The sequence below is a fragment of the Ambystoma mexicanum genome, chromosome 10 (genome assembly GCF_040938575.1).
Source record: "Ambystoma mexicanum isolate Mex_15411 chromosome 10, UKY_AmexF1_1, whole genome shotgun sequence".
NCBI classification, from domain to species: Eukaryota; Metazoa; Chordata; class Amphibia; order Caudata; family Ambystomatidae; genus Ambystoma; species Ambystoma mexicanum.
Genome location: NC_090932.1, coordinates 1441828423 through 1441841375, shown reverse-complemented (window position 1 = coordinate 1441841375; position 12953 = coordinate 1441828423). Strand labels below are relative to the sequence as shown.

At 49.2% G+C, this 12953-nt stretch overlaps 1 protein-coding gene across 8 annotated transcripts in view; it reads right to left on the bottom strand.

Moving 5' to 3' along the window:
• The window catches only part of HECTD4 (HECT domain E3 ubiquitin protein ligase 4), a 4298785-nt gene that overhangs the window by 844641 nt on the left and 3441191 nt on the right, over positions 1-12953 (bottom strand). For all 8 annotated transcript variants that reach the window (XM_069619495.1, XM_069619492.1, XM_069619493.1 and 5 more), the window contains exon 61: positions 7212-8515. In XM_069619495.1, coding sequence (XP_069475596.1) covers positions 7212-8515 — 1304 coding nt within the window. The remainder of the gene's footprint in view (positions 1-7211; positions 8516-12953) is intronic.

Here is a 12953-nt window from a genome sequence, read left to right as displayed (position 1 = left end):
TGTGAAGTGGGGGAAAGCTTCCATCGATCAGTGAATAGGATCACCGTTTGGGGCCTGTGCGGGGGGAGGTGGGGTGGAGAAATTCTTAATTTCGCTCCTGCAGAAGAAAAGTTTACAGCTCTGATTTTACTATTGGTTATTAATTTGAGTTTGCAACTCCACGAGTTTGCAATTGTGTGACCTAATCCTCATCCCGATGGTTTCATCGTAAATCATACCTCACATCGCTATGCTATACACTTACATGACTGTTTTCAATTAGTATTAACCTCATTCCCATATTGTGATTACCGTTGTTGTAATTTTTTATTCCACCATAAATCACTAATGCCCCCTTCAAGCGAGAAAAGCCTTTTATTAGTACAGAGGCAGGCCACCTCCTGGCCATTTATATCATTTGGTTGACATCCCCTGTTTCACTACTTCCTTCTATTGTAGGCCATTGGCCCACCCCCTCCCCCCGAATCCTCCACCCTCTTATGCTCCCATCTCAAGCTGGGGTCGCTCTCCATCCTTCTCCTGAACTTTATGTTGTTCAGCAACCAAACACTCCCTCCCCACTTCCTGTGCTCTTCCACCACGCATTTCCTGTAGTGGTATAAGGCTGGCCCCTGGTCGGGCTGTTTCTCCACTATTATCTGCGCCATTATTCTGAATGCCGCCAACCAGTTCCGCAGGTTTTCCTCCGGCCTCACCCTCTTCCCGGCCTTTTCCTTGCCCCTACCGCCAATTGTCTGCAGTGTCATGCCCTCTGTACACGTGACCTAATAGACAGCTGCCCGAGTAGCAGCCCACTGGTGGTGGTGCCCCAACCCAATTTTTCGGCCTTGCGTCTCCAGGCTCCTTGTGCTTAACGGCCGGGGGACCCGCCGGTTACCCCGATCCCCTGTGGGAGATGTCGAGCTGGAGTAGGTGGAGGGGGGGCTGCTGCTTGGGTGTTGGATGCCTCCCCGGCTGGATGTAGGCCCCCCATCCTCGCCACCGCTGTTTCCCACCCTACGGTCCTGGCCAGCACTACAAATCTGGCCCAGGCCTCTGCATCCATTGACTGTCCCTGAGGTGGCGAAAAGGCTGTCCCCGCCATTACCATCCCTACTTCCAATTGCCCCTCTGCAACTATCTCCGGGTCCGGGCTTTGTGATTGAAACATGGCAACCTTTCTTCCAACTCTGCTTTTTTGTATAATTGCGATTAATCCTGCCTTGCTTTTCGTATCCATCTGCGTACCCCGAAGGATGAAAGAAATCATGGTGAGCCATGTAACACGCAACGTGGTGGCCCCAATCGACCCTTTAGCACAAGTACTTTTGTCCCTCGGCCGGTGGCTGGCCACCTTCGTTATACCGCTCTCCCCAACCCCTGTCCCTTGACAGGTCCAAACTGAGCTGAATCTCCTACCTCACCACTGTTTCCTGCACTACCCTAGTGCAGCTGTTAGGAGTAATCTTCCCTTGTTGTGGCGTTCCCTTTCCATAAATCCTCTGTCCTCCCGTTTAATCACCAGGTATCGCCGCCATCCCCTCCCCCCCTCATGTAAAAACAAGAACCTGGTCCCCCTGTCCTGGCCCCCAGAAATGTGCCCATGGCCGTAATAGGGCAAAATTCCTCTCTTCCTCCTCCGGCGGAGCCAGCAAAAGCACCCACCCCTCCCCTGCCCAGGGGGTAGGGGGTGTGTGGCCTATTCAATGCTATATGCGTCTGGAAATTGCTGTTGCTCCGGTTGACTTGCTTCCAAGGCGAGCTTGTTTCGCTTCAGTGGCTAGCCAGAATTGCGAATGGTTTTGTAATAACTTGCACCTTTACTAATCCCACCTCTACATTGAGACCCCAGGTTGCCCCAACAAAAGCCCAGCCTTGCAAGGAGCTGTATTCCACCTAACACAAGTCCAAGGGCCACCAAGCAGCAAAGCAGATTTTAACTGCACGTGACATGCCAATCAGAAACTGGTGGCATTGGGTGGGAGGGTCACGTTACTAGTTTGTTCGTGCCCGAGGCGCTTTAAACATATATATGTATTCGTATGAGGAGAAAGATAAATTATGTGATTCAAGGCAGTGATGTGCATTCCCCTGCCTTTTTGAAGAGCCCATTACACCAAGCACTGCAGTTACATGGCAAAAAACGCATTGTGCATTGAAACAGAGCAAATGCAAAATTGCCTTCTGGGACTTGCAGTCTCAGTAGGTATCGGGGGGAATAAAACGCCAAAACAGTGCTAGAGAACCGAAAATCAACACTTGCGTCACTAGACCTTCCCCCCACTTCCCCGTATCGCATGTCCCAGTAGCAAATGAGCCCCCCATCCCGTCTTACCAGGCCAGCTGAGAAATTGTGTAAAAGACCTGAATGCCCCCATCTGCATTAACCCAGACCCATAACTTAAGTCATGCATTACAATTACTAGCAGTCGGTCGCCCCAGCACTTAACCCACTTTGAACGTGCATTAAAACATGGGCATTGAACAAATTGCATTCTGGGACATGTGGACCCAGTAGGTAACGCGGGTGAATCAAACGACAAAACATTGCCTGAAATGCTCTATTATTTAAAGCAAAGCATACAGGAAACCACACTGGTGATATTAGCCACCTTTCAAAATGTTCATAGAGGCATTATGACGCTGCATTTAGTCAAGGCCTTCCTTGAAGCCCCCGTGACAGAAACCCATACACTAACCTGCTTCATTTTACCGCAATTATTTCTTCCTAGGCGTGTAGTTTGGGAGGGACCTGTGCCAGAGGGGGTTCGCCCTGGGCACCAAGTTGGCTGGAAACTGCCCTGGAGTAAATACCGCGCAAATAGCCAGGATGCATGAATTCGATCTTTTCGTGGCTTTTGCTGAACGGCCAACACTTGGGTTTAGACTCTGTGCGTGGCGGGAGTGCCACAGTAGGAAATCCACTCTGTATTTTCCCTGCCCCTACTTATTTCTGCTGTTTTCCACTCCCCAGTGCTATGCATGCTCCCTGCCTGTACAAAAGCTTTACTGGGGAAAACGTGTAATACCTGTGGGTATTGCGGGAAAATCAACGACCAAGCCATAGCCTCAAAACACAAAATCAGCATTTGCCTGTGGAGGTGCATTGGCGTTTTAAGAGTAAGATTACGTCCCCATCTGTCTTTGAGATTGGAATACCATCTGGCCTCGTATCTTGCTTCATGAAACCCCAACTAAGGTCCCCTTCCACGTCACCCCCGCAGCGCGGCAACCCACCCTCACTACCAAGCATTGACTCGTACACAAAGGAACCACCACGCGGCAATGGGCAATCTCCGACGATTCCAAACGTAAACATGCTTTCGCTTTTATCGTGCCCTCTCTTAAACTTGTCCAATGCTTGCTACTTACATCCCCGAACTTGCCACTCTCAATTACCAGTCCTACTTAAAGTGGCATGTTATAAGCAAATAAAGTCAACAAAGAACTATCTAGTGACCTGATGGCGTTGCACCAACACGCGAACCCCGCAGCAGGGGTGCGGCGACCCGCGAAAACAAAAAAAACACACTCGTAACTTTACCCCCAAATCGGGCCAAGATTGCTGCAAGGCTGTCGGGGTAGGGGTAAAGCGTGACAAAAGGCGGGGGGGGGGGTGTCTGGAATGCCCTTCCTTGCATTTCACCCTCTGCGCAAATCTCGCGGTATGCTCCCGCGGTATGCTCCCGCCTGCCACTGGCTTTGGAATAAGTCTGCCCGCCCGCACCCCTCCAAATAATCAATTCCCCCAGCCTACTTCTATGCTCCTCCAGCTCGCGCCCCTCGGTCGAATTTCTCTTGATAGGCTGCGCAGTGATACATGCAGTCCCTATTTCTCCGCCTTTTGTTTTCGCCATTAATTTTAATTCGAAGTTACAACTACAGGGGGCGCCTTAACCCACCTCGCAGGTACATGACCGACGCATTTAGTGGGCATTTCTAAGGCATTGCCATACTGCATTCTGGGACATGTAGTTTTGCGGGCCTACCCGGGAGCAAAGCATCCCAAACAATCAAACAGGACATCAAAGATTAAAAAGGCCCAAAACGAAACGCCCTGTGCTGAGGCCCCGACACCCCTTGCTCACAATCAGAACATTACCTATTTTGCAAAATGAAAGCAGCAGCGCAATACCGAGTGCAGGCCAGAAATTCCTTATTCCAATGATAATTGTTTTGATTGATACTGGGTCCCAGATCATAGCAAATGACCTCATGCAGGCCCGTTGCAGAGCACTGGTGTGCGGAAGCACATGTGCTCTTTAATTCACAGTGACCAGCCCTGTGCCCCTCATTAGCTTCCCACCCAAACCGCATGTTATAGCGGCCACCTGCCAAGCATAATGCGCCCTCCTCTAAAACTCCTAGTACGATTAGCTGGACACACGGTAACGTCCTACCCCGCCGCATGCATCCCATTTCATATGCCAATCTCGATGTCTGTAATTCTAAACAGCATTTACCAACTTGTGACAACTAATCCCCCCTGCATTCAATACAAGGCGCTGGTTCCAGCAAGTGCTCCTTTCCGACCATTATCGTGTGATGACTTCGTATTGGATGCCGTGGAGTGCATGCCCCCTGCCTCTCCCTCGATCACATTAACCAATGCGTAGTAATAAATGTGGAAAAACCTTGAGCAAGAAGCCCCGGCACTTGACTAAACTGCCCTTGGAACTTGTAATAGCAGTGAGTCCCACGACCCCCAGCCCCCTCCATGTTGTGCCATATCTGAAGCCGCCCACATCCAACCCGATGAGCTAAACTTACCCCCCCGCTCAATGTGGATGATGCGCGTTTGGGTAATGAACGGATGTGTAGGCATCCTTAGAGAACTCTTCAAGTGCGTGTTCCTTATTTAACCTCTCGGGCATTAATCGTGAGCATGCTCCAAACCATTTGCAAAACGAAAGTACCTGCCCCATAACGCAACTTATAATAAGCATCTTCGATCTTTCGCTCCTTGCTTGCACCCACACGCACCAAGCCTCCTAACGGTCCAGCTCTCCCGGCGCGAGCACCGGATGAAACCCTTGGACCCCCAAACTTTAAACGACTGTGCGCATTTACCAGCCCCCACACAATACCATAAACCAATATGTTAATCTCCCTCCGCTCATACCTTCTCTCTTTCACTTTGCAACCCGACCGTCCTTATCCAACCGTCCTTCAAACTGGAACATAAGCACCGTGACACTAGAAATCCTGGCCTGGACCCCGCAAATAGGCCCACTACTGGAACTTCCTCGCACAGCAACAAAACAGGAAGCAGGAAAAAAGAGGCTGTGCCCACGGCCAGATCCCCCTTTATAGGGCTCACAGGCCACTGCCTGCGCCCCGTCGCATCCTGGTGAGGTCGCCCTCCTCTGGGCGGTGCCATCCACGGCCGTGGGAACACCCACCCCCCCAACCTCGCCGTGCCCAATGAGGGAGTTGGCACTAAGGGGGGGGCCCGCCAATGACCATTCTTTGAATGGTGCTGGAGCCCGGCGTTCTAGCCACTAATGTTTTCACAGGACCATCAGCAGGTCATAATGTGGTGAATACAGTGCCAGTAACTTTAAGTGCTGCCTGTTTTTGTTCTTTTGCTGGTACGGGGTCCGGAGCCTCAGGGGCATGCAATCATTTTCTGGGCTGCCAAGCCACGCCCACACTCCTTTCTAAATGTTGATCTCTTCTTATCCTGTCCCATCATATTCCTCAAGAGAAAGTATAGAAAATGTATCAAATCAGGTCATCACGATGAGGGTACAAACAGAAAATTCATTTTGTGCAAGTGTCTCGTAGTGCCTCGGGCTATGCCTGCATACAGACTAGTGTTCTTATCTGCAGAATCCTGAAAAAGCTCAAGCTCTCAAAGGCCAGCTGGTCTCAAATGTAATACATGGGAGTTTCTTTCAATGGTTTACTGCTTTCTTGTGCCGCTCAAAGACATACTTTAATGACACAGATCTTCTCCATTGCAGTGAAGATTTAAAAATAATAAAAAGGAGAACACATTTGGCACAATCAAGAACTCCCACAATGTCCATTTAATAAAAGAATCTAAAATTGCCACCAAGGACATTTCTGCCCAGTTACTCATTAACAACGATAGAACGATGGGATAATAAAAGAAAAATACTATGTTATAGTTTCACGCTGGTGATAGGGAAAACGTAACAACAACTGCTTACCTGGTAGATACTGAAATTGGGACAGTAAGAAGTTACGTAAGAAGTTACGTTTATTTCGGAACGCTCCATCGGATGGATGCCGCATTTCCTCTACATTACGGAGAAAGTTTAGAACTTTGTCTCTGACAAGAGCCCACCCGTAATCCTTTTCCTTGCCCTGAATTAACCTTTACCCTAAGTGAGTCTTAATCACAGGCCTCAGTGCCCAAAAGGTATCCTGTCCTGTACTAGGCCAGTAAAATGGCATAGTTGTACATGTGTGCCACAGATGGTTCAATGTCTTTATCATATCTTTTTTCCGATCACATTTTTACCAATCTTTTTTACCGCAAAATGCAGGGGGGAGGGAAGGCCCTGCACCACCACTTCCCCCAACCCTCTACCCAACTAGCCCCACCCCAGATTTGCTTACCAAAACATCCATCCTGCATTCTGCCCTAAAATACAATTGAAAAAATAAATTGGCAAAAAAGAGCTGCGATGAAAACAATGTGATAAAAAGACTGGATACCGCCAAAGACAGAGGTTGCAATGAGAAGCATCTGCCCACAAGTGCCTACAAAGTCATACTGATTTAATGCCGTTAAAGAACATTTTGCTGAACACCATATAAAAGGTTTGAATTATTGTATCAATTAACTCTCAATTGAATACAAGCAACTATACAACAATTCACAAAATATGAAGCAACATTTACTTGGATATTATACCTTAGAATTTGAACATGGATTATTATTATGTATTATTTCTATAAAATTAAATAACTCAATTAATCTAAGCTGATCTCCGTACATGTATTCCCTTTCAGTTTATACCATGACTTTCAGGGGTCTATCATGGGGTCTTCATCGCTGCCTATTAGTCGTGCTTGCTTTTGCAGGGAGATAAACTTTAAATTTAAACATGCACATTTTTAGATGGATGCTATTTTATAATGACGACACCGCTTGCATTAGAAATCAAACATATAATGAACATTTTCATCGAAATGGTGCAGACTATGCAAGTCCTAAAATGTTAATTAGTACATTACTGTAGATATCTAGAAATCTTTACCTCCACTACTGCAAAACCTTTGATCGGCCTGGAGATCACAAGACGGTTTTCCAAAGAAGTAACTGTGTACAATGAACTTGCATCCGTCGCAGATGCTGTTTCTACATTGTCAAGGTGTTCTCCAAGACTACCTATGCTCCCAAGGCTTCCAGTACTGCAAATTGAGAGATCTAAACTTTCTTGGCTGGTAACACCAGGTATATCTATTGCTCCAGGAGTCAGAGGCAACTCTTGCCCAGCTTGTAAATGGTCAACAGAGGTTTCACTTGCGGTCCGAGACACACCTTGGGAGCTGCAGAGGGAGGCTTGGCTTGTAGAAGCTGAGGCACTCAGACTCATTGTCGGTGTTGTACTGCTCGGGCTGGTAATTTCTAAATTATCAGTGGAGTTGAAGACAGGTGGCTTTTCCAGATCATTCTTGCATCCCCCCCCTTCTGCCTTAACCTTTGATTTCTTTGGGTCTTCTTCCTGCAGAGGAATGTAGATTTCATCCTTGAATACACCGCCATGTGCATTACATGCTTTTCTAATTGCACTCCTGACAACAGCTTCCTCTAAGTGAGTTGGAATCCCAGAAATCACAAGTAATCGACTGTGAGCAGTGGGACCTATCAACGATTGGCAAGCATCCGTTATGGCATCATTGGTTACACTAAGCCCTTGTAGATCTTTGTTAGCCAGATGCCTGAGAATCATCAACAGTGTCAAAGCCCGATGAAACCACAGCATATCTTCTGGCTTGCTGCCGCCAATGTTAAGGAATGCCATGTCTGCACTTGGGGTCCGTGATGAGGACCGTTTCACTGATGAGGAGTTCTTTTCTCGTTTCATTTTAACTTTTTTTCTTTTTGAGAGGAGGCTTGGGCTCTGTGGTGTTTGCCCAGGGGAGGAGGAAGATGACGATGAGGAATCACTTTGATTTGGGGCATTTGTTGATGACATCACGCTGACTGCAGAGCTCATGTTAATAGGAAGTGTAACTTCTGCCACAGCAAGACAACATTCCATTAAAGCATGAAAGTACGTAGAGAACCGGCATTGCTCTACAGTTCCAACACCAGAGCCTCCACAAACATTTGCTGATGTCCAATTCTGAGTTTCTTCATCATAGAGTTTGCGCAGTTCAGTCTGTAAATACATGAGCAAAGCTAAACAAGGATTTAGCTGCAGGGCAATAGAAGATGACAACCCAGATGCATTCTTTTTCTGTTCCAAGCCATGAACTTTACGGAGAAGTTCTGCCAGTATATGAAAGAGTAGTTCTTTCACGCAGGCTGCTAAGTCAGTGCTCCACAAAAAATTCCCTGCACAAAAAACAAGTTGAGATGTAAATCAGGTCCTTTAATGATTATCTCAAAATATACATTAATGTTAATTGTGTCACACATAGTCAAGGTCTGAGAGGAAAACATCAAATAACCAAAGGATATTTTGGTGTACCGCTTATTGGGGGAAAGACATTAAGTACTTAAAAGTGAACATTTCATAGTCAAATGTGTTACATCTAGACAAATAAAAATAACTTTTTTCTCCAATCCTTACGATTATTGTGATTTCATTTGTCATACCTGCTACAAATACACACCTTACATTAAAACAGAGAATGTATAAAACTAAGTTAATTATTCTCTATAAATGTGTTAGCAGATTGCTTTGTCATTTTGCAGATTCCTTACTCTCTCTTGCACCAAATGGGAAACCTTTGATGTCTATAATTGCTGTTCCTAACCATTTAGAATGGGGGCATCAATGATATGCGATGGTACTTGCCATGTCAAAATATAAGGGCTCTCATTCCAAGATGGCGGCAGCGACGTAGAGATGTGTCTGGGTGTCTCTCCCGCCGGGCCGCAACAAAGAAGGGGCAATAAAGGCAGCGAGCTGATCCAGGTGGTGCCCAGTTCTCCCCTCGGACTCGGTACCGGGCAGAGAATGCTGCGGAATTTCGCGGTGGATTGCTCAGCCAAGGGAAGATACGAACAGGAGCGGGCGCACCTCCCCCACAGCTGCGGCGGTGGGAAGCGTGTCAGCGGGCCAGTGCGGACGGCACTGCCGGAGGAGCTGGGAGCCCCTGCAGGGAGAGAAGGCAGTGGACCTCCCGACCGCAACTCCTTGCACCCACGGTGAGAATCGGCTCAGCGGTGCAGCAGAGCTGGAGCGGCAACGGAGGCAAGGGAGATTAGGCAGAGGAGCCACCGGTTCCAGCAGGGACGAGACTGCAGCCTTCAGCGCGTGCAGGCGCAGGCACTTGGCAGGAGTGAGGCTGCTCTCTGTGGGGGATGCTCTGTGGCTGGGAGAGGTGTGCCAGGGAGACAACGGGTGGCAGTGAGCGGGACCTCTGGTTCCAGATAGGTGACGGGCGGCTCTGAGCGGGATCCGTGAAACAGCAAGAGGGAGGTCTTCGCCTAACATCCAAAGGAAGGTGGGGAGCGGTGGAGGGAGTCCTGAAGATCTCAAGGGCCCAGAGCAGGGGGCAGAGGGAGACTCCTGGCCTCCCGGGTGGTTGCTGCCTGGACCACAGTTAAAAAGCAGGGGCGGCTGGGGGGAACACAGTAGGGCGCTTAAGCAGGGAAAAGGACTGTCACGGTCCCCCCCCTCGCACACCGCCAGCAAACAGTGGAGGGCGAGCGAGGGGAAGGCCCACTTCAGACCTGTGGGAGGAATACATCCAGATCACTCTAAGGAAGGGGAGGCGAAGCACCCCTCTACACACAAGTATACATAAGTCCCCAATGCAGTAGGGGAGAGCGGTGGACCGTAACCCCGGCGCAGCAGTAACAGGGCCAGACATGGCCTTCTTCAGGACTGGAGGGACGGCAACAAGAACCCAGTAAAGAGCTGAGGGGGAGGAGAAGGGGTCTGCCTCCCCATGAAAGGTGCCTGAGGTATTAGGAGGGCAATCTGGTAAAAAGGGACTTTGGCGCATAGCACAGAAAGGAGCAGATCCTGCCCTCGCCCCACACAGCATGTCCAAGGCACTAAGCAATGGTGGGGTACCCCAGGCGCAGCCCACCACTAACATGCAGGACTCGAATTTAGTGCAAATGTGGGCCTCAGAATCCGCGACAAACCCAAAAGGGAAAGGACTGGTGGCCATGCAGGCAGATCAGCCTCTCACAAAGCAAGCAACAGCCCCCAAAGAGGATCTCCATTCCTAGTTCAGGGAATTACAGGAAAAATGCATGTCCACGGTGCAGGACCAGTTTGGCAATCTGAGGCAAGACATGAAGCAAGCGTTGCAGGAGCTCAGGACAGATGTGTCAAAGTTGAAAGAGCGGACGGATACGCTGGAAAGGATAGTCCAAAATGTAGAGGCGGAAGCACAACAAAATGGGGAACTGCAAGAGCAACTGGTGAGCCTAACACACAATCTGGAATTGTAGTGTGAGGACTTGGAGAACCGTTCTCGACAGTTGAACATCCGGATCAAGTATACGGTTGAGTCGGTTCAGGATAAAGACCTCAAATCAGCCTTTCAAGAGGTCTTCAGAGATATCCTGGCAGCTGAAGGAGAGGAAAAAGTAGGGATGTACAGGGTTCATAGAGTGGGTCCGAGGATGGCGGGCGAACCAGGGGAGAGCCCAAGAGATTTGCTGGTAGCCCTCGCCTCGTATCCCCAAAAAGAAAGGATCCTGAGGAGGGCGCACAACATCGATCACATCCAGATGAATGGGGTGGAAATTCAATTGTACCAGGATCTAGCACTGGTATCGCTGCAGAAAAGAAGAAGAATGGCTCCACTAATCAAGGAACTGAATGCCAGGGAAATAAGATATAAGTGGACTTTTCCATTTGGCCTCCTATTTACATGGGACGGGAAGCAGAGGAGAGTGCAAACGTGCGAGGAAGGCTTGCAAGTTATGGGGCTCCAAGAGGAGTGCAATGTGGAGAGCTCCCAATGGGCAAGGGAAGAGCACCGCAGACACCTGTCTGGATGGAAATTGATACAGAACAGGAAATCCCGACAAAAAGGGGGCTGGCGGGGCCGCTATGGACTCGTGATGGAATCAGGAGGGGTTACGAGTCGAGCAGCTGGGACCAATACGGGAAAAAGAGAGGACATTGACAGCTCGCTGATGAAGAAGCAGCGGCCCGGAGGAGGGCCACAGAGTTGGACTTCGAGAACTCCAAAGGTAAATGCGGGGTTTAGGATTCCCTACACAGTTATACCCGAGTAAGCAGAGGGTCAGGAGTGAAGGGCGGGACGCCCAAGCTACCATAGCCCCCTGGTCCCTCCTCGGGTCAGTTGTTGGTTATCTGGGGAAGTTGGGGGGAGGGCGGGAAGGGGAAAGGGAATGGGGAAGTTATAAAATGTTGGGTTAAGTTACGGGAGAGGAGGGAAGAAAGGGGGGGCGGAGGGTTGCTCGGATATGGACGGGAACAGGCGACAATATTCCATCAGGAACCGGGGCCCATGGGTAAGCTACGAATCCTTACCTTTAACGTTAGGGGGCTCAATAATCCAGTAAAAAGGAAAAAGGTGGAGGGACTGATGAGAAGGGAGGGTGGAGATGTTATCATACTGCAAGAGACCCACTTAAGGCTGCGGGATAAAGATAAGCTGAACTTAAAGGGATACGCCCTGAAAGGACAGTCCAATGGCCAGGACAGAAAGGCAGGTGTCCTGATAGCGGTCCACGAAAGTAAGAGCGCCCTCCTTCATGGGACATTAACGGACAAGATTAGAAGGTACATATGCAAATGTCACAATTGAGGAGCTCCACCTCACACTAGCGGCTATCTATGCACCAAATGCGGGGCAAGACGGCTTCCTGAGGGAGGCACTGGGGAAACTGGAGGGGTTGGCAGAGGGGGAAATAATCCTGGGGGTGACCTGAAAAATGGCGTGGCTCCCGGCAATGGAAAGAAGTTCGGAAGGTGGCCAGGGTCAGGGAGTGCCCTCGAAACGTCTCTGCCAATGAAACATCTGAAACTGGTAGATGTATAGCGAGAGCGCAATGAACAGCAAAGAGGTTGCACCCACTACTCTCATGTATACAACTCGATGTCGCGAATAGAATACTTCTGGGTTACGGCAGGACTAATGGGGAAGGTACTGAGCATGGAAATTGGGCCGATCTCGTTATCAGATCATGCCCCCCTGTGGTTCGATGTGAAGACATCGAACAGGAATAAGGGGATCTGGGGTTGGAAGCTCCCACATGAGGTCCTTCACGATCCGATATTGGGGGAAGACATCAGGGGGAAGATACAAGAATATTTAGCCATTAACGACACAGGAGAGGTAAAACTGGGTACGGTATGGGAAGCCCTAAAGGAGGTCATTAGGGGGCAGTTCATAGCCATGAAAGCGTCCAAGGACAGGCAGAGATATGCTTGGGAAAGAGAGCTGGAAAAAAAAGTTGGCCGATATTCAAGGGGAATGCATAAATAAGCCAACACTTTCCCTGAGGAGAGCCCATAGGCACATGCAGGGACAGTTAGACTTGCTAAGCACGAAAAAAGCAGAAACTAGCCTCTTACGTCTCAGGCATTGGTACTACTCGAAAGCCAATAAAGCAGATAAGCTATTAGCGAGGCAACTGCGCGCAAAGCAACAGAAAGTGACAATCAGGAAAATACGCAACAAACAGGGGGAGAGGCTTACCAGTACCACAGAGATGGGAGAGGAGTTTAGAGCCTTTCATCGAGACCTGTATGCCACAGGGAGTCCGTGTGGGGTTGACCAAGATAGCCACCTAAACTGCCTTACCTTGCCGCAGATATCTGAAAAGGACAGGG